This window comes from Symphalangus syndactylus, chromosome 17 (assembly GCF_028878055.3).
Source record: "Symphalangus syndactylus isolate Jambi chromosome 17, NHGRI_mSymSyn1-v2.1_pri, whole genome shotgun sequence".
Classification (NCBI taxonomy): domain Eukaryota; kingdom Metazoa; phylum Chordata; class Mammalia; order Primates; family Hylobatidae; genus Symphalangus; species Symphalangus syndactylus.
The window spans coordinates 62,432,442-62,458,083 of NC_072439.2; the positions used below are offsets into that span (position 1 = coordinate 62,432,442).

Consider the following 25,642-nt stretch of genomic DNA (forward strand, 5'->3'; position numbering starts at 1 on the left):
GCTCTCGGAAGCCGGTGGACAGAGGTTTCCCCGGGTGGGGCGGACGCTGTGTAGCGGCCCGCGGGCTGACTTGGTCCTCGCTGTCCGCCGGCCCCAGCGACCATGCCCCGTAAAGGTACCCAGCCCTCCACTGCCCGGCGCAGAGAGGAAGGGCCGCCGCCGTTCCCTGACGGCGCCAGCAGCGACGCGGAGCCTGAGCCGCCGTCCGGCCGCACGGAGAGCCCAGCCACCGCCGCAGGTGAGTGACCCGCCGCGACTCGGCAGGAACGCGCGCTGGGGGACTGGCAGGCAAACTCGCCCAGCCGGAGGCTGGCTGGGGTTGTTGAGCGCGGGCTAGAGGCTGCGGGGTTGACGTCTGAAGGTCTGGTGTCGGTCCGGTAGAGGCTCAGGAAAGCCATTTGGCAACTTTGAGATAGGACTCCCGTGCAATTTTGGTGTAACGGCGCTGGAAGGGATGGGGGCGAGCAAACGGGTTCAGTTGTGAATTTTTGTTTGTGACCTGTGGAATGGTACAGACATCTTTATTGTATTTACGCTAAAATGGAGACGGTCAATCAAGAGAGCAAGTGGACTTTTTTCCCGGAGACAAGTGAATATGACTATGTGAGCATGATGAAAAGTTTCTTGACCCTAATCTCACCTCCGTGGTCTTAGATTGCCTTTAAAGAGAAGACAATAATTTATTTGAAATCATTGTAGCTTTTGTGAGTCCAGGAATTGGGTGACATTATTAAACCCTTGTGGCAGTGTCGCTGAAGTTCATGAGTTTCCAAAATGAAGGTTCCAGGTGCTCAGCGGTACGGAGAATTGGATCTAGAGCCTTAGGATTTAACCTGTTTAGGATAGACAGCAGGAAATAGCTTGTTACGGTTTTCCCAGATTTGCTCTATGCTGTAATGTTTTGACTCTGAAGAGGTGTAGGTGTATAGAATTTTGTGACTGGTGGCATTTCTTTCTATAATTTCTTTTTTAGTAAAACCAAGCTGAAGGTTTAGTCACCCCCATGAGTTTAAGATAATAACATATTTAAGTGGAAAATATAGACTCCTAAGTTTCATAAATAACATCCCTCCATCCCCTACTTTAAAGATGGGCAGTCATTAGTTCTGGGAACTAATTGCACTAATGTAGGCTTTTCCCTCGGTTTGCCTTCCTTTTCCTTTCCTTTCACTGACTTAGAGACTGCAAGTGAGGAACTTGATAATAGAAGTTTAGAAGAGATTTTGAAAAGCATTCCTCCTCCCCCGCCTCCAGCAATGACCAATGAAGCTGGAGCTCCTCGGCTTATGATAACTCATATTGTAAACCAGAACTTCAAATCCTATGCTGGGGAGAAAATTCTGGGACCTTTCCATAAGGTATTTGTATGGAAATAACTATTTTATAACTTTTAAATAACTGTTGTAAGGTAATACGTCTTTACCAGATGTTTCAGTTTTGTAACTCCTAAAATTCATTCACTGCTTATTTATCCTGATAGTCTTTCTCTCTCTCTCTCTGTCTCTCTCGCTCTCTACACACACACACACACACACACACACACACACACACACACACACACGTTTCATATGATTTTAACACTGAAATTATCTTTTGTTTATCTGGTTATCTTTGGTACCTCTAGCTATAAAGTTTTCCGTTGAATGGAGTCGGTGTGTGTTTTTGTTTGAAAGAGTGTTTTCCCTTGGATAATTTTTTTTTTTCTTAAAGCCTTCATTGGAACCCTTAGATAATTTAACTATAAAATGAGTTTTCTAAAACGTCTGCGTTAGAATTGGAGCATTCTTATTGAATGTTGAAGCTTTTAAGAGAGGAGAACTTGATGTAAGAAAACTCAAGTTGTATGCCTGTGATTAGCAATGAGAACTTTTAAATACTGGCAGTTTTTAAGTGCAAGTAAAAAAACTAACAGTTTAAGTTAAAATCAGTAGTATTAGCATGACCTTATGAACTTTTCCGTGTTTTGTTTTTGTTTTTTTAATGCAGCGCTTTTCCTGTATTATCGGGCCAAATGGCAGTGGCAAATCCAATGTTATTGATTCTATGCTTTTTGTGTTTGGCTATCGAGCACAAAAAATAAGATCTAAAAAACTCTCAGTATTAATACATAATTCTGATGAACACAAGGACATTCAGAGTTGTACAGTAGAAGTTCATTTTCAAAAGATAATTGATAAGGTAAGGGGTTTTTACTGTTATTGGCAAGTTCAAGTAAGGAAAATGGACTTAAATGCATTACATATTTTATTTTTGGCTTTAAGAAGTTTGTATATAATTATAGCAGAAAGCATTGGTTTCATTACCTCTGACCGTATTTTATTTTGGGGGAGTGGTGGTGCCTGTTAAAATACTAATTTTTTAGCTAAAGAAATGAATTACAAATAGTTCATAGTAATCCTTTTTGGAATAAAAGCATTGAGCAGTTTTAGGGTCCTGAGTACTAAATAGGCATTATTTTACTATAAATATTCAGTTCATTTTTAAAGTTATATTTTGATTGCGTTAGAATAAATTGGCTAAACTTGAAAATGTAGCAGTTGGCCGGTTTTACCATCTTCATTATTTCAGTGCATTTTAACTCTACTGTTAGTGGCCCCTGAGTATCTGTGATATGAAAGAGCTTTGCTTCAGTTTGACTACTGCTGTAATTAAGTCCTTTAGAAATGGAGGAAGGACAAGCTAATGTTTGTTTTCTAGAAATGGAGAGACAACTATAGGTAAAATGTCTAGATTATTTACCTGTTGAGACTTTTTCTCTTCTGTTTAATAATTAATGTAGGAAATTGATTGTTCAAAAATGACTCGATGGAACCTAACAATATAGAAAACTAATTACATAATGAAATTGGGAGGTGATTTGGCTTTTGAATTTCGTTTTCCTTTTTTTTAATACAAAAAAATACATACTTTAATTACACAGAATCATCTATTTTAATTTGGTTTCTTTTGTGCTTTCTATTGTACAAGTTGGGATGGGAAATAGATTGCCAGGAAATCAGATTTTATTCCATTGCCTATTAATTACATTTGATTTATCTAAATTTTAGAAGCTTTTGCTTCAGTATGACAGAACTTTTAAGGTTAAGGGAAAGTGAGTGTTAAAGTAGATTTGCAATTGATTTTTTTAAAACTGTTTAAAAGAAAATCTAGAGAATTTAGTTGTTATTTCTTTGTGATTCTTTTTACTTTAAATTAATGGCACACTCTTTACCCTCCCACACAAAAAAAACTAAACTGTATCACCCCGTTACTACCTTCCTTCCTTTTTCTTTGAATCATCATTTTAAAAAGCTGCAGCTTTTTAATCTGTCAACATGTTAATAATTTGTGTGGGTTTTGGATATGGTGGGAATCTTGTGTACCTCTTCTCAATCATAAACGTTTTTAGGCTTGTTTGGAGGTGGGTTTTTTCGTTGGCTGGTTGGTTTGGTTTCTTGATTTTTGTGATCTTTGAGAAAGGGACCAAAACAGCATGGAAAAGTATCAATTCTTTGCTAAGTTGGGTTATTAATGAGAACTACTGGCAGTTTGTGTGCATGTTCAATTGAAGTTTTTAATCCATAGAATTAGTTTCAGTATGAAATGAGTGAATTCTGAAGTAGGCCTATGACTTAATACCAACAATTGTTTTCTGGTTTTGTTTTTCCTCAAAACAGGAAGGGGATGATTATGAAGTCATTCCTAACAGTAATTTCTATGTATCCAGAACGGCCTACAGAGATAATACTTCTGTCTATCACATAAGTGGAAAGAAAAAGACATTTAAGGATGTTGGAAATCTTCTTCGAAGCCATGGAATTGACTTGGACCATAATAGATTTTTAATTTTACAGGTAAGTTTATTAAAGACTTCAAAGATTCTCTTATTCTTGTTACTTTTTTTTCTATAAAGCTAGGTTGGATGAATCCTATATTTTTGAGGCCTTAAAGTACTGTAGCAGCACATCATGGTTTACATGCTACAGTCAAGATGCGAATCATTATTTGCTGCTCTAGAAATTTAAGGAAATTCATTCAAAACTATGTTTTCATCATCAGATGTTCATTTTGTTTGGATGAACTGACATACTTGTTCCACTCTAGCAGCACGTAAATATTGGCGTAGTGAAATAGATATTAAACACCAATATTACTGTGCTGCTTTAGTGTGACAGGGGCATAGCAACTATTTTATCAATTGTTTGTATTTCTCTTTAAGGTAACATTTTAAATGAAATGTATTATCTTTTAATCTATCCTTTTCCTTTATTTTTGTTCTTGTTATCTCTTCTGATATATAACCAAAAAATGAAAAAATCTGTATACTTGGTGTTTGATTTACCTAAGCACCTAGTTAATTTAATCTTTGTAACATTTTGGGTGGTTAACTTAACCTTTACTGAAATTGGTTTTTGTTTTGTTGAAAATGACTTACTTGGTGGAACCACTACTACTGAAAGAAAGAAACGTTGATATTACATTGTTAAGTATCACAACTGTTTAAAAGAGCAAGTCCTTTTAAAGAGATGTAAAAATTAAGTACCTGTGCCAAACTGATTTTTATTAGAAACCCTGTTTTCTTTAAGTAAAAGTATATTCTACCAGCATGGCTTGGTAAGAAAAATCGCCTTTTTTTCCCTGTCCTCAAAATTTAGAATTTTTCGGAAAAAAAAAAAATAAATAAATAAATAAATAAGGGTAAAACCATGGCTTTGTCAAGTTCCTGTTTGATTCGAGGGTGTCTTCTTTTCCTGTGTTCTATCCAGAATCACCAAAGCATAATAATAAAAGCAAAACTATTTTGTGATGCAGAAATGACTGAAATAAGTAAGGAATTTTGATTTGATGCTAAAAGTTTTGTTAGGGTGACTGAATGTTCCTAATAACAAACATAAAATATTAGCCTCTGTTTCCATTTTAGTCTTTATTGTTCGATTGTTTTTAAAAATTATTACTTTTAGACATTCATAGTATACAAGGTAAATCAGTATCATTCTAGGATAACCTTTTTAAGTATCTTTTATTACCAGGCACCAGTATATTTGCAATACTTCAACCTAAACTTATTTAAAAATTAATGTTGAGGAAATTAATTGCGGATATGTTTCTAAACAAGATTTGAATTGTTAGAATGTGGCATTAAAGGATTTTGTGTGTTTTTAAAATCAAATTGAACTGTCTTATTGACTTACATAATCTAGGACTTGGTTTGGTTAATAATGGATAAAAAGTTATGTCCCTGTATAATACTAAATTTGATGATGATACCAATTTGCAGGAAATCGTACTTATGTTTATCTTGTGCTTAGTCTTCTTTTACCGTCATCCTGGGATAATCAAAGTTCCACATTTATGCAAAGATTCATCAAAATACACTGCATTTTAACCCTTCTAAGGATAATTTTTTTCTCTCTACAGCATCTCTGTACATAATTCATTAATAAAGGAAGCTAATGTAATATTGTCCCAACAAGTAATTAATTTATAAATTGTCAAATTTATATTACATTTGTGCTTCTGAAGTATATGGGATACTAAAGCCAATTTGTCCACATGATAATCTGAACCTTTTTATGTGATCTTTACAATTGTTTAAAAGACATTTCTTCCCAAATAATACCAAGGTGAATGTTCCAAGTTAACAGATTCAGTTTGACTCAATTAAATTTACAGATAAGGACCTTAGGAACTCACCTGTTAGGAATAAGAAACAGGGATTGGACTACGGTAGAACTAATAGTACCCAATTAAAACTTTGAGGGAAAGTGGCATGGTTTCTATGGATTTTTTTTTTTTAAGTCGCTTATGAAAATTTCAGACGCCTAAGTGGCAATTTAAAGCATTTGATGGTAAGTAAAAATGTGATTTTTATTACCTTCTCTCCTACTGAATAACATCTATCTTAAAAGCTGATTTGGGAGGTTGAGAAATTGGAAACAGCACCGTAGTTATCAACATCCAAGACCTAAATTATTACTTGGAATAAAACATGTAGACTATTTGGCCCGTAATAGTGATTAACAGCAAAAGTAATCTAAATTTAGTAAAAATAAACATTTATTTTTGAGATTAAAAAGAAGTTCCTAAGAGTAAAATTTTTCAGTGTTAATATATTCACTTAGCAAATTTTTCAAGTAGACATTTTTATTACTTAAATTCATTAAAAATTTCATTAATTGGCCATTCAAATGAATTCCTATTAAGGCACTATGCTAAAATGCTATAAGTAATAGTAAGATAGCTAAACCTTGTTTCTTGTCCTTAAAGACACATACATGACCTCAGAAAGTTTGTTATGATTGACCATTGTGTTTTTTATAATTGTACATTTTCTTTTATATATACCTACTTTGGGAGCCTCGGTCCCATTGTAAGTCCATACAAGTAGAGTTCTGTTAGCTCTGTAGAGCATTTCTTGGGTAACTATGACTTGTAAATTAGGGGTGCTTTTGCTACATTCAGGGGTAGAAGAATGGTTAATGTTTTTACTAAAAAGTTGTATTAATGATTGATGCCTCAGGAATATTTTTGTAAACTCAAAAGCTACAACTATTAGCACAACTTTAATTTTGTCAAAGTTTTCAACTTCATATGCTTTTGTCTTCATATTACAAAATCTAAAGTTTGAAACAAGAACCAGACTGGGCGCGTTAGCTCACGCCTATAATCCCAGCACTTTGGAAGGCTGAGGCAGGCAGATCACTTGAGCCCAGGAGTTGAGACCAGCCTAGGCAACATGGTGAAACTATGTCTCTACAGAAAATACAAAAATTAGCTGGGCATGGTGACACACCCCTATAGTCCCAGCTACTCAGGAGGCTGAGGTGGGAGGACTGCTTGAACCCAGGAGGCAGAGGTTGCAGTGAGCCAACATCGTACCACTGCACTCCAGCCTGGGTGACAGACTTTGTCTCTAAATAAATAAATAATAGCCAAGTTCTTTTTTTTTTTTTTTTTTAATTATTTTGTAATTTGGAGATTTAATTAACCTAGGTCTGAGTTGTTGCCTACCCATCTGTTCTTTTTTCCAATGTACTTCTCTTACTTAAGCTTGTCACGTAAAGTACTTGGGTTCTAGTCTCTTAGTCTGTAGAAATGAGCCTATGCTATAATATCAAAAGAAATTTTTAGTTTTTACAATAATACCTCAGTTTTCCAAAGGTGTCTGATTCAATATCCACAACTAGGGTGGAGGTGGTGGAGAGCAGCAAGGAAGCTACCTCTAACCAACCAGAAATAGATATCAAGAAGTCCAACTACTAACAGATTACTCTTTCTGTTTTATTTTAGAAAGATACTAACCTTGGTGGTTTAGTTTCTTGGCCTCTGGTAGCTTACAAAGATCAAATCAGAGTAAAATGTATTAGAGGAAGATAAAGAACACTGATTTATAGTATAGTATAATAAAAGATACAGAAAATAAAAAGATGATCAAGATAAAAACTTAAACCCAGTAATTTTAGGCTGTTTAATTTTTATGCAAACACCCATATTTGCTGTAAGAATGATTGAAACCCTCCTTCATAGTAATTACAAGTAAAAATAAAGAGAAGAATAATTGAGGCCTTACTAGGACAACAAAACTTTGTTATAGCTATGTACTGTTTGAGTTTTCTGTAGTTTATGCTTGCTAAAATTTGAATTACATTTGAATAAGGATAAAGGACATCACACCTATTCATTCCTCTTAGATTTCTAAGCTGTATTTCGTAAATTCATTCTCAAAGAATGGTATAACTGGATCATAATATCCTTGTTTGCCACTCAAGAAACTATTCCATAAATTAAGATAACAGTGGTGGGAAAAAAGCATTTGAGACCTTGTTTCATATGCTTTAAGATACAGCAAATAGAGAACACTGGGAACATATGAAACTTTATCAGCGTCAGATAATAGTATTGTAGCAACTTGAAACACTTTTTGTCTGTGATTGTGCCAGTCACTATTTGTGATTTGGATTGAACCTTGATATGACTTTAAATTCAGGTTGATGTTTTAAAATTATTTCGGAAATATATTGAGCTTAGTGCCCTAAAGGGACTATATTCTATAATTTTACACAAGTTATGTAAGTTTTCTGAAGAAATAAGGAGGAATCCTTTAGGCACAGACTGTCAGTCTATAGATTACATAGGAGATGGCCCAAATGGAAGAAGGAGGAAGAAAGGAAATGGTAGCAAGTGGTAGAGCAGGCAAAGGACATCAAAGAACAGAGCAACAAGAAAAGTCCCAGGTTGTCATTGTAATACCACAGTAGTCTTAATAGTCAAAGGACAAGTAAAGGCCTGTTAATAGCCTGTTGATTCAATAATGCTAATCTGATAGTATGGTAACTGGCTTAAAAAAGAACAATACAGTGTAATAATCTTAAGACTGAATGTTATATAGGATTTGAGATGTAACTATTTTGCTTTGTAAATATCCTGCCTTTTAAAAAAAAATGTTCAACTCTATTAGAGGAAATCATAGCTGTATCTTTCATTTTATTTGGAGAGAGAGGAACAAACAACCAAAAATAAGCAACCATTGTTATTTACCCAAAGCTAAGCTGTTTCTTAATAGCTGTACTCTCTCTCTTCAATAAGTAATTTGCCAGGAGAAATACGATGTTTTTAAGGAATATTTTTTTTCAGCGTAAACTGTTACACTGAATCCCACCTTTTAGCTATCTGAAAAATGTATACTTAAATAATACATTATGGCTATTTGACTCAAATGTAAGTTCTTTTGGGATGGTTTTTCGTTTTCTTAAGTGTTCAGATGTTCTCCTTGAATTGGGTAGAATATTAATTGTCAGATATTGTTTGTTATTTGGATGATAAACACTAACCCACAGGATTTAAACTACAACTTCTAGACTAGGCATGGTGGTTCATGCCCTTAATCCCAGCATTTTGGGAGGCTGAGGCAAAAGGATCTCTTGAGTCCAGGAGTTCGAGACCAGCCTGGGCAACATAGAGGGACCACCATCTGTACAAAAAAAAAATTTTTTTTCTAAAGATTAGCTGGGTATGGTGGTGTGCATTTGTAGTCCCGGCTACTTGGGACACTGAGGTGGGCGGATTGCTTGAGTCTGGAAGGTCAAGGCTGCAGTGAGCTGAGACTACACCACTGTACTCCAGCTTAGGTGATAGAACAAGACCCTGTCTCAAAAAAATAATAAATGAGTGAACAAACAAACTGCAGCCTCTAGATCAGTGGTTCTCAGCTGACAGTAATTCTGCCCCCCCTTCCCATAGGACATTCAGTAACGTCTGAAGACAGTTTTGGTTGTTACAGCTAGGTAGAAGGGGGGATGCTACTGGCATCTAGTGGGTAAAGGTTAGAAATGCTATTAAAGCATCTTACAATGTCCAGCATAGCTCACCACAACAAAGAATATCCAGCCCAAAATGTCAGTAGTGCCACTGTTCATAAACCTTACGTAGAGACAAACTTTGAATGAGACTCTTGGCTTCCTCAGTGACTTAACATTCATCCTGTGTAATCCAAAGGTTTGGGCATTTTTCCAGGGTTCAATCCTGTCTAAAACTTAAACTATTGCTGCAAACATTTAGAGAGAACTAAAAGTTGAGAGTAGAATAAAATACTTTATATAAATATCTACATATTTTCACTTAACTTACCGATTCATACATAATATAATGAATGTTATGGAAAATAACTTTTGGGGTAGCAGTTTTACTTTGTTTGATAATCATTGTGCTTATAGACTGTCAAAAGTATTGAAAAGTGATGTATACAAGTAAAATTATGCCTTAATGAGTAGATTTTCAAATAAGTTGTTTTGTCCACTGTTATTAAATTGTCTACTTTTTTTGTTGAGGCTTTTGGTGAATATGATGCTCTCATTAGTAAGTTTTACCCCACATTTTTTTTTTTTTTTTTTGAGACGGAGTCTCGCTCTTTCACCCAGGCTGGAGTGTAGTGGCGCGATCTCGGCTCACTGCAAGCTCCGCCTCCCGGGTTCACGCCATTCTCCTGCCTCAGCCTCTCCGAGTAGCTGGGACTACAGGCGTGCGCCACCACGCCCGGCTAATTTTTTGTATTTTTAGTAGAGACGGGGTTTCACCTTGGTCTCGATCTCTTGACCTCGTGATCCGCCCGCCTCGGCCTCCCAAAGTGCTGGGATTACAAGCGTGAGCCACCGCGCCCGGCCTTACCCCACATTTTTAAGGTTCACCTGTATTCACTTACGAAATGGGAATCACTAAGATATTTAAATTAATAAAATTAAATTAAAAAAACAAAATATTTTTAATGTGTAATTGTTTTTGTTGACTTTTTTCATCTTAGCTATTTTGCTGAAAATAAGAGGTATATCTTTTTTCATTTGCCTGTACCTGTTCTTCCATTGTAATAGTCTAGAGTACAAACAAGCTACTTCTATAAAGTAGCAGCATTTGGCCTGAACATACTCAGACACAACTTTCTCTCCACCATCAAACTAAATGGCTGCCTGGCAGTCACCCTTGATAGTTACTTATTATGGATTTTTTTTTCTCTTTTCATAATTAAACTGCATAAATGCAAATATGTAAAGTTAATCTAAGATTTTAATTACAGTTCAAAGTTGTTATATTAGTGATTACAAACTAAAAGTTTTCTGATGTTACCATTAGTTTTCTCTAGTCAAGGTGGTCTGTTTGATTTCTGTTATTACCATGAGAAATAGGTAATATCCTTTTCTGTCGAAGGCTCTTGTTTTTAGAAAACTGAACATTTAAGTTTTTGACTACTTTTGAAACCTATTACTTGTTCAGGAACTCCTAAAATCCATGTTTGTAGAGAAAGTTGGTAATACTACTTTGGGGCAGGGTTCCTAGCACAGTTTAACCATGCAAGTGTTTTTGAAAATTCTTTATTTTAGAACAGGAGCTTCAATTGTGTTATTAACAATTGATAATGTTGCCACTATAATCAGATTGCAGATTAAGTGAATGCTTTCCTAAATTTTACTTAAAGAAACAAGTTTTATTTACTTATATTGAACATTCTAGATGGGGCAATGAGTGTGTGTAAGTGGGTGTATATTACACTTTTATAAGGATTTATCTAAGGGAATATAAATTCATGTTTCGTATCTCCCTATATAAAATTAAAACTCTAGGAATAGCAGTGAAAATAACATTTTTATTTATACCTTATTGTTGCACTACTAACTGTACATTATTTAGATGTTTATTACTCTTGGCTTTGTTATTTAACTGCTCCCAATTCTCACTTAAGATTGATTTAGCTAAACATATACAGTGAGTATGAAATATGACTTTTTTTAAAGGGCGAAGTTGAACAAATTGCTATGATGAAACCAAAAGGCCAGACTGAACACGATGAGGGTATGCTTGAATATTTAGAAGATATAATTGGTTGTGGACGGCTAAATGAACCTATTAAAGTTTTGTGTCGGAGAGTTGAAATATTAAATGAACACAGAGGAGAGAAGGTGAATCTTCTGTAGACTTCATTGTAAATGAGAATGTTTCATTTATGATTTAACAAATTATACTAAGTTAGATATTCATATTATAATACTTCATAATGAAGAAATGTTATATTGAAATTTATATGTTAACATTTAAGATGAACATTCTCCTTATTTGTTTTTATCTAATGTTTGCGTATTTTAAGTTCATATTGTACATATGAAGTGTGTATTCAGTCTTTAAACTTTTAATTTCTATAGTTAAACAGGGTAAAGATGGTGGAAAAGGAAAAGGATGCCTTAGAAGGAGAGAAAAACATAGCTATCGAATTTCTTACCTTGGAAAATGAAATATTTAGAAAAAAGAATCATGTTTGTCAATATTACATGTAAGTGCCTTGATTTATCAATTTTTATATTAGTTTTTAACCATTAAGTCAAAGCCCTTTTCCTAGATAAACATGAAGACTGAACTGAAAAAATATCTCTAAACATTGTTTTGTGTGACTGGATGTGTTAGCTCATGCCTGTAATTCCAGCACTTTGGGAGGCTAAGGCAGGAGGATCACTTGAGGCTGGGAGTTCAAGACCAGCCTGGGCAACATAGCAAGACCCCATCTCTACAAAAAAAGAAATTATGTGGTGAATATATCCAATGTGAGGACTATCTGGCTGTGACACCTGTCACCCCATTGATCACCAGGGTTGAATTTATTAAATTAGGCATATTTATCAATTCATTGAAGTTGACTTTTTAGTATCCTGCTTTAAGTTGGGAGGTGGGTTCACAGGTATTTATTACCATACTCAATCCTTTTACATGTGCACTTTTTAAAATTCGTGTAATAGCAGATCTGATTTTTTTCAGCTTACAATGAACTGTTTTTTGAGACGGGGGCTCTTTCACCCAGGGTGGAGTGCAGTGTGTGATCACGGCTCACTGCAATCTCAACCTTCCGGACTCAGTTGATCCTCCCACCTCCACTTCATGAGTAGCTAGGACTACAGGGCGCACACCAACACACCTGGCTAATTATTATTGTTATTATTGTTGCTGGGATTTTTTTGTTTTTATTTTTTTTTGGTAGAGATGGGGTTTTGCCATGTTGCTGAAGCTGGTCTCAAACTTCTGGGTTCAGGCAGTTTGCCTGCCTCAGCCTCCTAAAGTGCTGGGATTACAGGCGTCAGCCACTGCATTGGTACAATGAAACCGATTTTTGTTCCTAAATTCTAGCTTTGACCCAGGGGAATTTTCCCCTCATAGCCTAGGTAGTCATATATTGACTAGTTAATATTTTAGAAACAGTTAATTTTACTAAAATTGTTATACAGTTTTAGAAATGGTATTTTAGGAGTTTCAATTTCTTTTTTTTTTCCTCCCTCTAGTTATGATTTGCAGAAACGAATTGCTGAAATGGAAACTCAAAAGGAAAAAATTCATGAAGATACCAAAGAAATTAATGAGAAGAGCAATATACTATCAAATGAAATGAAAGCTAAGAATAAAGATGTAAAAGATACAGAAAAGTAATAATATTTTGGGAAGTACTAAAAGTATTTAGATAATTTTATTACATGTGTATTTATATATAAAGTTATTGCTAGCACATTATGAGTGTAAGACATTTGCCAGCATATCAAGTGGTGGCCGCCTTAGCAAAAAAAAAAAAACTTGCCTTGCATCCAGTTCGTTATTACAGATCAAATTCCCTACTCTGAAGTCTTAGAACTGTGGGGATGCTACCCCCTAGTGGCATAGCACAGTAACAAACAATAAGCACTTGGCTTCACAGGTTAATCTTTTAATAGTCCAAAAATCTGATAGAGGATTATGATTTGGGTTTTTCTAGACATATTTTTAAGGATTTTATCATATCCCTACTTTATGCCATTTTACAGTGACACTAGTATCTCTATTTTTTTAAATAAAAAACTTTGTATAGTAAGTTTATTGTATAGTAACTTATAAGTATATTCGTAAAAGGTAAAAACAAAATTTTACTCCTATGGTAAAATTTTTATATACCTAGACATTGTAGTCACTGGAAAATGTGTTATTTTCCCTCCAACTTAGGCAAAATAGCTGTCATAATCACAAATACAGGTGCTTCTTCAACTATGGGGAGAGGGATTATCTTGGAATAAGGAGAGTTTTAGGATCCTGCCTTATTAAGAGCCTGGACATATTTATAGAGGAAGTGTACCAGGTAGGAAATATAACATGGTTTTAAAATATCTGCGCATTCAAAATAATGACTTAAAATATACTTGCTTTGCTAGGAAACTGAATAAAATTACAAAATTTATTGAGGAGAATAAAGAAAAATTCACACAGCTAGATTTGGAAGATGTTCAAGTTAGAGAAAAATTAAAACATGCAACGAGTAAAGCCAAAAAACTGGAGAAACAACTTCAAAAAGAGAAAGAAAAGGTAGGTATTAGAAAAAAATTCTTAAAATTTCATGTCTGAATATCATATCTAGTTTTCATGGATGTGTTTGCCCCTTATTGCCTAAGAGAATGAATTAGTATTCTAAATGTTGTTTTAAGGTTTGTCTCTGAACATGATTTTACCCCTTCAAGGGAAGGCTTGCTTCCACTGACTTTATTTTGCAGGAGGTTTTTTGTTTGGTTTTGGAGTTTTACAGAGATGGAGTCTTAGTCTGTTGCCCAGGCTAGCGTGCAGTGGTATGATTATAGTCTTGAACTCCTGGGCTTAAGCAATCCTACCTCAGCTTCCCAAAGTAACTTGGACTACAAGTGTGAGCCATTGCTCCTAGCTTGACTTTGAGTTTTAAAGCTTATATTACAATAATATATGTTATTGGGAAAACATTTACCAAATCAACAATTCGATTTTGGTGTTAATCTTAATTTTCTTTTTCCTAAAGTAGTAGTTTTTAAAGATATTTAAGTTAGGTATTACAGACTTAAAAATATTGCCTGTCTTCTACAAAAACTAAGCTAACAGGATCAGAGCAGGATTTCCCAAGAATTACCAATGTTGGCCAGGCATAGCGGCTTACACCTGTGTTCCCAGTGCTTTGGGCGGCCAAAGTTGGAGAATTGCTTGATAGTAAGATAGATAGTAAGATCCCGTCTCTACAGAAAATCAAAAATTAGCCAGGCTCAGTGGAACATGCCTGTAAGTCCTAGCTAGTCAGGAGACTGAGGCGGCAGGATGCCTTGAGTTCAAGGTTCCAGTGAATAGTGATCAAGCCACTGCATCCAGCCTGGGTGACAAAGTGAGACTGTGTCTTAGAGATAGGAAAGCTCATAATTTGGAATCTCTTCAGCTATGTTCATGTTCATAGCTCTATCATATATAAGTAGATGTGATAGCTTAACCCCAGCCCTGCAAAAAGAAGCTTTGTTCTGTATGGTTACACAATAATTATAGATTAGGCTCTACTTTACGCTATAAGCATTTTCTAAATGTATCTATTCACAAAATACTTTCTGCTTAGCACAGCTGATAAATATGTTGAGTCAGTGTTTAAGGAAATGGCATTTTGGGAAATGTTGAACTTCACAGGTAGTAGATAATCTGAGTAAACAAAATAACAAGGCTTTGGGGGTAACCCCAAAGACTTGACAGACTTAGCTAAGTGTAACTGTTACAGAGTCATTAGCCTTTAGGCACAGACTGCATGGATAAGTGATTATTATCAGAAGATGTTAATGGAGTAAAATATTAGCCCTATATGATGACTCTGGAAGAGTAAAGTTGTGAAAGATTTTAGGGTTGGGGAGATGGTAAAGATAATTTGTAGTAATTTATGATATACCAGGAAGGATAGTTTAGAAAATTCCATGTGGTCAGAGCATATTTATAGCCAAAGAAGAATAATTACAACCTGAAATCAGGAGAGAAGGATGAGAGACCTAAGGCCCTGCCAGAGAGAATTTTCCTTCATAAGAAGTCAGGTGTTTGTAGAAGTTGTTTTACTATTAGATTGAGAGAATATAGAAATTACAGTGAAGAGTCGGGAAAATTTTGTTAAAGCTAGCTAATTTAACTCTGATTATGAAGAAAAGAACTAGAAGGCCCTGAGAAATGCCTTTAAATAAGTCAAATATTGATAGTATTGGGTAACATAAAGATGTATGCTCCTATAACTTGTTTTATAATCTCAGGTTGAAGAATTTAAAAGTATACCTGCCAAGAGTAACAATATTATTAATGAAACAACAACCAGAAACAATACCCTCGAGAAGGAAAAAGAGAAAGAAGAAAAAAAATTAAAGGAAGTTATGGATAGCCTTAAACAGGAAACACAAGGGCTTCAGAAAGAAAAAGAAGTAAGATTTTTTTTTTATCAGTGTTTATTTTGGTGGCCTTTTTTTTTTTTTTTAAACTTAAAGATTATTTTTTCAAAAATACTGAAACCTGAACTGGTAAGTTTGGACTTTTAATGTCCAACATTCCTAAAACTAGTCAACCTAGACTTAGATGACTATTCTTTCGATTCTTGCTGTCCTGTTTTTTAAAAAGTTTACTGAAGGAGAGTTTGTAGTAGCAGCAGAAGGTGTGATGTCAAATACAGTACCTTGATTATTATATATGCCACTCCTAAGCCTGTTGAATCATCATATTTTGTTGCCACCTGTAAAACCTGGAGCCACACTAAGCACAGGTTAATGTCTCCTTTCTTTTTGCTTCTATAGCTCTTGTGTAATAGTTAAAAGCTGTGGCTCTTGTTTCAGTTATTGATTCAAATCCTAGGTCAATCACTTACTGTCTCTGTTCTTGTGCCGGTTGTCTTATCTCCAAGTCATCTTTCTTAAAATGAGAAAGAAAATGTCTACTTTGTAAAAATAAAGAATAAATATATCTATATAAAGTACTGAGAAATGTTAGCTATAATTTTAGCACTTTATTAATAAAACGAGAGCATGAAGTTGTCACATTGATATGTATTATCTACCCCAACAAGAGTAAGCATAAAATTATCTATCTTTGTTTATATGTACCACAGCATTTTTGACAGTGCTAAGCATGTTAAATACATATATTAATGGATAATGGTAATTGACTGCATTAAAAAGTCATGGACTTAATAGAGTCTACTCTGGCGTATCGACATGTTCTAATGTCAAACTGTAAAACTTCACAGGTTAGAATACCTGTGTGATGAAGTGTCACTTAATAGAGTCTGCTTTGGAATATGGACATGTTCTAATGTCAGATTATAAAACTTTACAGGTTAGAATACCTGTGTGATAAAGTGTCAATGGATAATGCAATAGCTTTCATGATGGGATACTTCATGGTTAGTGGATTTTCACTGTTTGCTTATTTAATATATATTGAGTACTCATATGCCCTGCACCCCATGTTAATGACAAAGCTAGGCCTCAAATGTCTTTATTCCTCGGCATAATGATCTATCTCACAAAGCTCTTGTGAAATCAGTTGGGAAAAGACTGTGCAGTGAATATTGACAACTAGGCAAAAACTGAATTTTGTCCACTTATGAGAATTTCTTATTTCTATATACTGTGCTTATAGAATCTCCTTTCTTAGATTGAATATAAAATGTATGGTTTCATTTCAGTGTAGGTTTGAAAGTAAATATCTGTCCAGATTTAATGAACTCATATTTTAACAGAGTCGAGAGAAAGAACTTATGGGTTTCAGCAAATCGGTAAATGAAGCACGTTCAAAGATGGATGTAGCCCAGTCAGAACTTGATATCTATCTCAGTCGTCATAATACTGCAGTGTCTCAATTAACTAAGGCTAAGGAAGCTCTAATTGCAGCTTCTGAGACTCTCAAAGAAAGGAAAGCTGCAATCAGAGATATAGAAGGAAAACTCCCTCAAACTGAACAAGAATTAAAGGAGGTAAGTCTTTGCTTCTCTATTGCATCAGAACATCATTGGTCCACTTTAGCTTTATACATTTTTGTTGTTTTTAATCTCCGCATCTAAGGTGACTAGTGATAGATAAATTTTATTCATTTTGTATAATCTCAAAAGAATGAGGTCAGCATTTCAGTATTCCATGTGAACTGAGACTATCAAGAAACTATATTATCCCCAGAAGCATCATACAGTAAGTAAATCACCACCACCACCCCACTGTAGAAATAATTTAAACAAAAGAAAGTTTGTGTTTCTTTAAATCTTAAGTATAGACAATTTAAGGATAAATAAAAAACGTAAGTGTATATGTATTTATATAATGAATATACAAACAACTACCTTAGTATGTTTTGGGTTTTGAATTTATGGATGTAGTTTCTTTGCTGGCATTCCAAAATGTTATAAACTAACCAAGATGTATAGCTTAGCTCATCGGTGCCCGCCGCCCATCCTTGAGTGAATTAGATGTGTAAGGAATTTCATAAACTTTAATCTCCAAAGATCTCTAAAACCTCAGTAGGCAAGGTGGCAATGAAAAAAAAAAATCTGTTTGAAGTGTAATTATACTGAAAATAAATATGAGTCTTTTTCATTTTAGTAAGTGCATGCTATTTGGTCATCAGGGAATTTCATGACCAGGTAGAATTTAAATGTAAATTAAGTTAGATCCAGTGACTACTTCTATCTTCCTGGTGATTCTGTTTCTTTTGAGATGAATTATGTCAGTAACTTGGTTTAAACTTTATGCCAGTACAGTAAGTAATAGACATAATTTAAATCTAGTGGATGGAGGAAAATACCAGTTACAAAAGATGGCTGCAGCTAAGTTGGAGATTGAGAAACTGAGAGGTTGTGTTTATGTATGTATGTATGTGGTTCCTCTCTTGTTGGGAGCCTGGCATTTTTGTATAGCAATAGGACTATCCAGTCATCTTTCTCCCCTTCGTTTCAGAGGTGTGCTTTTTCTCCAGCAATCCCCAGCCCCGTTCAGCTAAAATAAAGCACAGCATAACCATAGTCCTGCCCAGTCATTCATACCTTGAATCCTATTTCTGGGTCTGGTTTTCATTAGGGCAGAGCTTAAGAATTAGGGCACACTTACGTATAACTATGTAGTATCAAACTGGGATTTCCACAGCCCCAGCTGTACTTTCTCTATCAAGATGAACTGTTTGCTCCTGGAAAAAATATTACACCTAATGTTTTCTTTTATTGACCCAAGTAATTTATGCCCCTTTTAAACCCATCCATATTTTCCACAACCAAACCAGCAATTGCCATACAGCTGCTCAGTTTTGGTTCAAGTTTTTATCGTTGGTCTTTTTTTCTTTATTGTTATTAAAGCGTTACAACTAATTCAGTGCTATGACTGGTCATATTTAGGAGTTAATGCTTCTGAATTTCATTTTATTTTCACTTTTAGAAAGAAAAAGAACTTCAAAAACTTACACAAGAAGAAACAAACTTTAAAAGTTTGGTTCATGATCTGTTCCAAAAAGTTGAAGAAGCAAAGAGCTCATTAGCAATGAATCGAAGTAGGGGGAAAGTTCTTGATGCAATAATTCAAGAAAAAAAATCTGGCAGGATTCCAGGAATATATGGAAGATTGGTAAAATAGATTTTTGGGGGGCATGGCTTTACTTTTTTTTTTTTTTAAGAAAGTGTAACTTATTTTTTTGCCTTGACTTAACCATATTTCAAGTGTCACTGTATATAAAATAAGATTCATTTTGTTTGTTTTAAGGTACATTTCTTCTTAAACATTTTGCCCTTACAGTTTCTTGTTTACTTAGCTTTCGACAAATACAATTATTTCATACATATCAAAAATATTAGTAATGGCACACAAACTTAAAACCATTTTATCCTTTTTTTTTTTTGAAGAAAGACTAGCCAGGCACAATGGTGTGTGCCTGTAGTCCCAGCTGTTGGAGAGGCAGAGGCAGAAGGATCACTTGAGCCTAGGAGTTCAAGTCCATCCTGGGCAATATAGCAAGACTCTGTTTTTTAAAAAATGAAAATTAAAAAAAATTGTTTATATATTTTGGGTTTCACACCATTTTACTTAGGTTTGGGCTAGCATTTATGGATACAACAAGGGATAATCTAAAAATCCAAGCTAGCAATAGTGAGGACCATTACTGCTTCTTAGCCTCAAGGGAAGGGAGTTGTGGTCCAGAGGAAATGGGGAAAATGGATACCTTAACCCCACCTATTGCCTGCCCTCCAGTCTCAGCTGAAACCTCAAATTGGCTGAAGGTGGAGAGTCAAAGGAGCCAGTTGATGCAGTCCTTAAGTCAGCCTTTCGGAGAAGGGAACAAAGTGATTTAAAAACTACCCAACATGATTGCTTCTGCATCTTGTATCGGGACTTCCACCTTATTTTCTTGAAGATAACAGTTTGATCCTATTCATTTGCTCTCAAAGAAAGCCCAAACCAGTGAATACTGCTAGATAGCTGTGTAATAGATAAACAGATAAATGTGTTTCATTCATCAGGATTTCCATAATTTTAGATGCTTTTCAATAATTCAAAGTTTTCTGAGTTTTGCTTATAGTTCATTTAGGTTTTATAGCTTCATGTTTTCATAAAATGAAAACAGTTCTTTCATTTTGTGCTCATTAGAAATTCAAGCTGCATATTCATAAACTTCTGCATATTTTGTATTTTGTTGTGTACCCTTTTGTTCTCTTTAAAACCGTGTCTACATGAAGTTTTTCAATTAAAAGAACTTTTTAAAACTTGATGAATGAAATGGTCCTATGCTTTTCTGCCTAACTCTCTTTCCCCCCACTCTCCATTATTAGGGAGACTTAGGAGCCATTGATGAAAAATACGATGTGGCTATATCATCCTGTTGTCATGCATTGGATTACATTGTTGTTGATTCTATTGATACAGCCCAAGAATGTGTAAACTTCCTTAAAAGACAAAATATTGGAGTTGCAACCTTCATAGGTTTAGATAAGGTGGGTATTCATAATAACCTACCTATAATTGAATTTTTTTTTTTTTTTTTTTTTTTTTTTTTGAGACGGAGTCTCGCTCTGTCGCCCAGGCTGGAGTGCAGTGGCACAATCTCGGCTCACTGCAAGCTCCACCTCCCGGATTCACGGGATTCTCCTGCCTCAGCCTCCGGAGTAGCTGGGACTACAGGTGCACGCCACCACGCCCGGCTAATTTTTTTGTATTTTCAGTAGAGAGGGGGTTTCACTGTGTTAGCCAGGATGGTCTCGATCTCCTGACCTTGTGATGCGCCCGCCTCGGCCTCCCAAAGTGCTGGGATTACAGGCGTGAGCCACCACGCCCAGCTCTATAATTGAATTTTTAAGTGCTAAGTGTGTTTTTCTTTTTGGATTCAAGCGTTTTCTTAATGGTTACTCAGTGAACACCTGATGGATTTTGAGGATTATTTTATGTTCTGGGGTTATATGATTATAAAAAATTGTTTGACATATTGCAGTGCCTCCACTAAAGGAGTGTACATTCCAGTTAAAAGGAAAACCTTTATTGAGATAATTTACCTACAATAAAATTTATCATTTTAGGCCAGGTGCAGTGACTTATGCCTGTAATCCCAGCATTCTGGGAGGCCAAGGCGGGTGGATCACGAGGTCAGGAGTTTGAGACCAGCCTGGCCAACATGGCGAAACCCCATCTCTACTAAAAATACAAAAATAAGCTAGGCATGGTGGCAGGCGCCTGGATCTCAGCTACTCTGGAGGCTGAGGCAGGAGAATTGCCTAAACCTGGGAGGTGGAGATTGCAGTGAACCTAGATTGCGCCACTGCACTCCAGTCTGGGTGACAGAGTGAGACTGAAAAACAAGAAACAAAAAAATCATTTTAAAATATGCAATTTGGTGGGTATTAGTATATTCACAGTGTTGTTCACCCATGACTACTATCTAATTCCAGGATATTTTTATCACTCCCAGAAAGAAACCCCATAGACAGTAATAGTCACTGCCTATACCCCTTCACCCCCTCCAAACACTAACTACTTTTTTGTGTTTATAGATTTATCTGCATATAAATGGAATCATACAATATATGGCCTTTTTATACAGCTACATTTACTTAGTGGGTTTTCAGGTTCATGTATGTTGTAGCATGTATCAGTACTTCATTCCCTTTTATTGCCAAATGGTACTCTGTTACATCATTTTGTATAACCATTTGTCAGCTGATGGACATTTGTGTTTTCACTTTTTGGCTGCTTTGGCAATACTTCTGCTATGAACATTTGTGTACAAGTTTTTGAGTGAACATGTATTTTCAGTTCTCTCGGGTATATATATATACCTAGGGTAGAACTGCTGGGTCATATGGTAATTCTATGTTTAACTTTTTGAAGAACTGTCAAGATTGTTTCCACAGTGGCTGTACCATTTCCCGCAAGCATGTGTAAGGGTTCCAGTTTCTTTACATCCTCGTTAACACTTGTTATGGTACATCTTTTTGATTATAGTCATCTTAGTGAATATGAAATGGTATCTCATGGTTTTGATTAGGATTTTCCTGGTGATTTATGATAGTGAAAGTCCTTTCATGTCCTTGGCCATTTGTTATCTTCCTTGGAGAAATGTGTGTTTCAAATCCTTTGCCCATTTTTTAATTGGTTTCTCTTTGTTGAGTTGTAGGATTTCTTTATTCTGAATACAAGTCTCTTGTGAGATATGATTTACAGATATTTTACCCTATTCCTTGGATTGTATTTTCACTTTCTTGATGGCATCCTTTGAGGCACAATTTATCTTTTTTTTCCTTTGGTTGCTTGTGTTTTGGGTGTCATACCCAAGAAACCACTGCCTAATCCAAGGTCATAGTGATTTACCTCCTTTGTTTTCTTCTAAGAGTTCTATAGTTTTGGCTTTATATTTAGGTTTTAATCTATTTTGAGTTAATTTTATCACGTGATATAAAGTAGAGCTCAAACTACCCTTTCCATGTGGCTATCCAGTTATTCCAGCACCATTTGTTGAAAAGATTCTTTACCCCATTGAATTTTCTTGGCATCCTTGTTGAAACCACCCAACCATTAATGTAAAGGTTTATTTCTGGGCTTTCAGTTTTATTACTTGTGCTGGTATAGCACACTGTCTTGATTATTGCAGCATTGTAATAAGTTTTAAAATCAGGAAGTCTGAGTCCTCTAATTTTGTTCTTTATCATATTGACTGTTCTGGGTCCCCATAATTTGTACGTATGAATTTTAAGATCCAGATGGTCAATTACTGCCACAAAAATAACTGGGATTTTGATACAGGTTGTATTGAATTTGTAGATCAGTTTAGATAGTATAGCCATCTTAACAGTATTAAATCTTTAGATCCACAAACATGGGATGTCTTCCGTTTAGGTCTAATTTTAGAACCTTTTGTGTATAATTCTTGTTTCTTTTGTTGAATTTATTCCTGTAGTTTTTTTTTGTTTTGTTTTGTTTTGTTTGAGCTTTCTTTTTTGTTACTGTTTTCTTTTGTTTTTTTTTTTTTTTACTTTTAGATGGCTGTATGGGCGAAAAAGATGACCGAAATTCAAACTCCTGAAAATACTCCTCGTTTATTTGATTTAGTAAAAGTAAAAGATGAGAAAATTCGCCAAGCTTTTTATTTTGCTTTACGAGATACCTTAATAGCTGACAACTTGGATCAAGCCACAAGAGTAGCATATCAGAAAGATAGAAGATGGAGAGTGGTAACTTTACAGGGACAAATCATAGAACAGTCAGGTAATAGTGTTTTTGTTTCTTGTTTTTTTTTTTCCCCCACAGCATTGACTTTATTTAATCTTGTTGGGGAGACATCTAAAGCTGACTTCTCTCCCCTGTTTTCTAGGTACAATGACTGGTGGTGGAAGCAAAGTAATGAAAGGAAGAATGGGTTCCTCACTTGTCATTGAAATCTCTGAAGAAGAGGTCAGCATATCTAAAATTGTATCCAGATTTTTTTTTTTTTAATAGCTTTACTGAGGTATATACTTACCACAAAATTTGGCCATTTTAAGTATGGTGTACTCAAATTTCAATAGATTAAATTTTCTATAAATGACTAGGGATTTTTTATGTAAAGTCCTTTAAAGTTTTAGAAAACAGAATATTAATCAGAAACTATATGCTCAAAATAAACTTTTTAATTAGTACATTTGGATCATACAGATATTCCATAACTTACATAATTATTTCTGTTTTACATTTAATTTATTGGGGTTTTTTTTTTTGCATTATTGCTGTATTACATAATTTTTTATTTCAAAATAATTCTTTATAAGTATAGCAAAGACTTCTTGATGCAAATCTCAACTTCGAAGTATTTTATACTTTTTTCCTCCTCAAAAACATGTTCTTGAATAGCTTGAATACCTTTTCCCAAAGTGTTGTGCTTTGATTTTTTCCCTCCCATATTTTGAAAATTCGAGTTTATATCCTTCCGCTTAAGTATTTGAATCCTGTACCTTCATTGAAATAACAGGTGACTATACAACACTTAGTTACCTTTCCATCTGATTATTTGATGAAGAAATTACTTGACCATCTCCTGAACTTTAAGATTGGGATTGGAACGGGTGGTTTGATTTTGTTCTGGTCTTTAAGATCAGAAGTTTTAGGCTGGGCGCAGTGGCTCACACCTGTAATCCCAGCACTTTGGGAGGCTGAGGCGGTCGGATCACAAGGTCAGAAGTTCAAGACCAGCCTGGCCAACATAGGGAAACCCCGTCTCTACTAAAAACACAAAAATTAGCCGGGTGTGGTGGCACGCACCTGTAGTCCCAGCTACTCAGGAGGCTGAGGCAGGAGAATCGCTTGAACCCGGGAGGTGGAGGTTGCAGTGAGCTAAGACCGCGCCATTGCACTCCAGCCTGGGCGACAGAAGTTTTAGTTTTCTTCGTAAGTTGACTTTTCTGTCAATCTGAAATGGCTCTTAGAGAAAACTTTCTTTGTAGGTAAACAAAATGGAATCACAGTTGCAAAACGACTCTAAAAAAGCAATGCAAATCCAAGAACAGAAAGTACAACTTGAAGAAAGAGTAGTTAAGTTACGGCATAGTGAACGAGAAATGAGGAACACGCTAGAAAAATTTACTGCAAGCATCCAGGTATGTGCGTGTGTGTGTGTGTGTGTGTGTGTGTGTGTGTGTGTGTTTGTGTGTGTGTGTACTGAAACTATCGGGATTCAACAGGAATTTATCAGAACCATTTCGCTATTTGCTTACAATTTATTAAATATATAAGGGAGGGAGGATCTATAGGCAGATCTAACTCTTGATTTTGTTTCACTGAGTACTAATAGATAACGCCCTGTCACAATGTTGCTCCAACCACAGCTACTCCTGTTTTCTGTTTGTACTCCATAGAAACATTACTTTCCTTAACAACTATATGACCCTTTATTTTTATTCTCTTTTCAAAGTGGAATGCTTTTTTAATTATGAAAAAGCAATGCACGCCTATTTTTTTTTTTAGTAAGTTTCCAGAAAATACCCAAATGATCGCCTTCAATTTTGATGTATGTTCTTTCGACTTTTCTAATACCTAGTTTGCATGTAATATATATGTGGTAGATATGTTAGATATATAAAGTGTGCATATGGTTTTTTTAATGTCATACTAACTTTTCTTAAATTACGGTTTTCTTTCCAAGCCAGTATAAATGTACTTTGTTTTTAATTGCTTTGGAGCATTTTGTTTATACCATAATCTGACAAATATTTTTTGTATTATGTACACGGCTACGTTAAAAAAAAATCCTTGTAGGTATACCTTGATTCATTCAGTTATTTCCTTAGATTTCAAAAATTATAAGTATTACACCATATGTGTACAATGTTTAAGGCATTTGTTGCATAATGCCAGATTGTTTTCAGAAAAGGTTAAAATTCATGCGCTACTAACAGCATATTCAAATAATTATTTTTCCAAGTCTTTGAACATTAGGGTGGTCTACATAAGTTTGCTACCTTGTAAACAGAAATGTGGCATTTTAACTTGTCTTTATAATGAGCTTATGTATTTTGTGTTTGTTGGCCATTTTCATTTTTTATATCAATGGCACATATCTTCCCTTTTCCTATTAGTGTATGTCTTTTTCCTGAAGATTTTAAGTGCCCTTTTTAAAAATTCACAATGTTTAAAGCAAATGTTAAAATATTGACCTTAAATGTTAAAACATTTTTGTAGCGTTTAATAGAGCAAGAAGAATATTTGAATGTCCAAGTTAAGGAACTTGAAGCTAATGTACTTGCTACAGCCCCTGACAAAAAAAAGCAGAAATTGCTAGAAGAAAACGTTAGTGCTTTCAAAACAGGTATGTTTAAAGATAGACCTATTTTGGAAAAAAAAAAAAAAACAGGCTTTTAAAGCTTGCAATATTT

General features: G+C 35.0%; 1 protein-coding gene across 4 annotated transcripts in view; it reads left to right on the forward strand.

The window, feature by feature from the left end:
- Positions 1–25,642, forward strand: part of SMC4 (structural maintenance of chromosomes 4) — a 35,491-nt gene that overhangs the window by 1,185 nt on the left and 8,664 nt on the right. For 2 of the 4 annotated variants that reach the window (XM_063620370.1, XM_063620369.1), the window contains exons 2-17: positions 98–238; positions 1,180–1,358; positions 1,987–2,178; positions 3,657–3,833; positions 11,262–11,426; positions 11,667–11,794; positions 12,792–12,932; positions 13,686–13,836; positions 15,543–15,707; positions 17,018–17,251; positions 18,696–18,881; positions 20,081–20,242; positions 22,778–23,003; positions 23,110–23,189; positions 24,215–24,367; positions 25,449–25,575. In XM_063620370.1, the coding sequence (XP_063476440.1) occupies positions 103–238; positions 1,180–1,358; positions 1,987–2,178; positions 3,657–3,833; positions 11,262–11,426; positions 11,667–11,794; positions 12,792–12,932; positions 13,686–13,836; positions 15,543–15,707; positions 17,018–17,251; positions 18,696–18,881; positions 20,081–20,242; positions 22,778–23,003; positions 23,110–23,189; positions 24,215–24,367; positions 25,449–25,575 (2,602 nt within the window). In that variant the 5' untranslated portion in view covers positions 98–102. The remainder of the gene's footprint in view (positions 1–97; positions 239–1,179; positions 1,359–1,986; positions 2,179–3,656; positions 3,834–11,261; positions 11,427–11,666; positions 11,795–12,791; positions 12,933–13,685; positions 13,837–15,542; positions 15,708–17,017; positions 17,252–18,695; positions 18,882–20,080; positions 20,243–22,777; positions 23,004–23,109; positions 23,190–24,214; positions 24,368–25,448; positions 25,576–25,642) is intronic. The other 2 variants (XM_063620371.1, XM_063620372.1) reach the window with 2 other exon arrangements.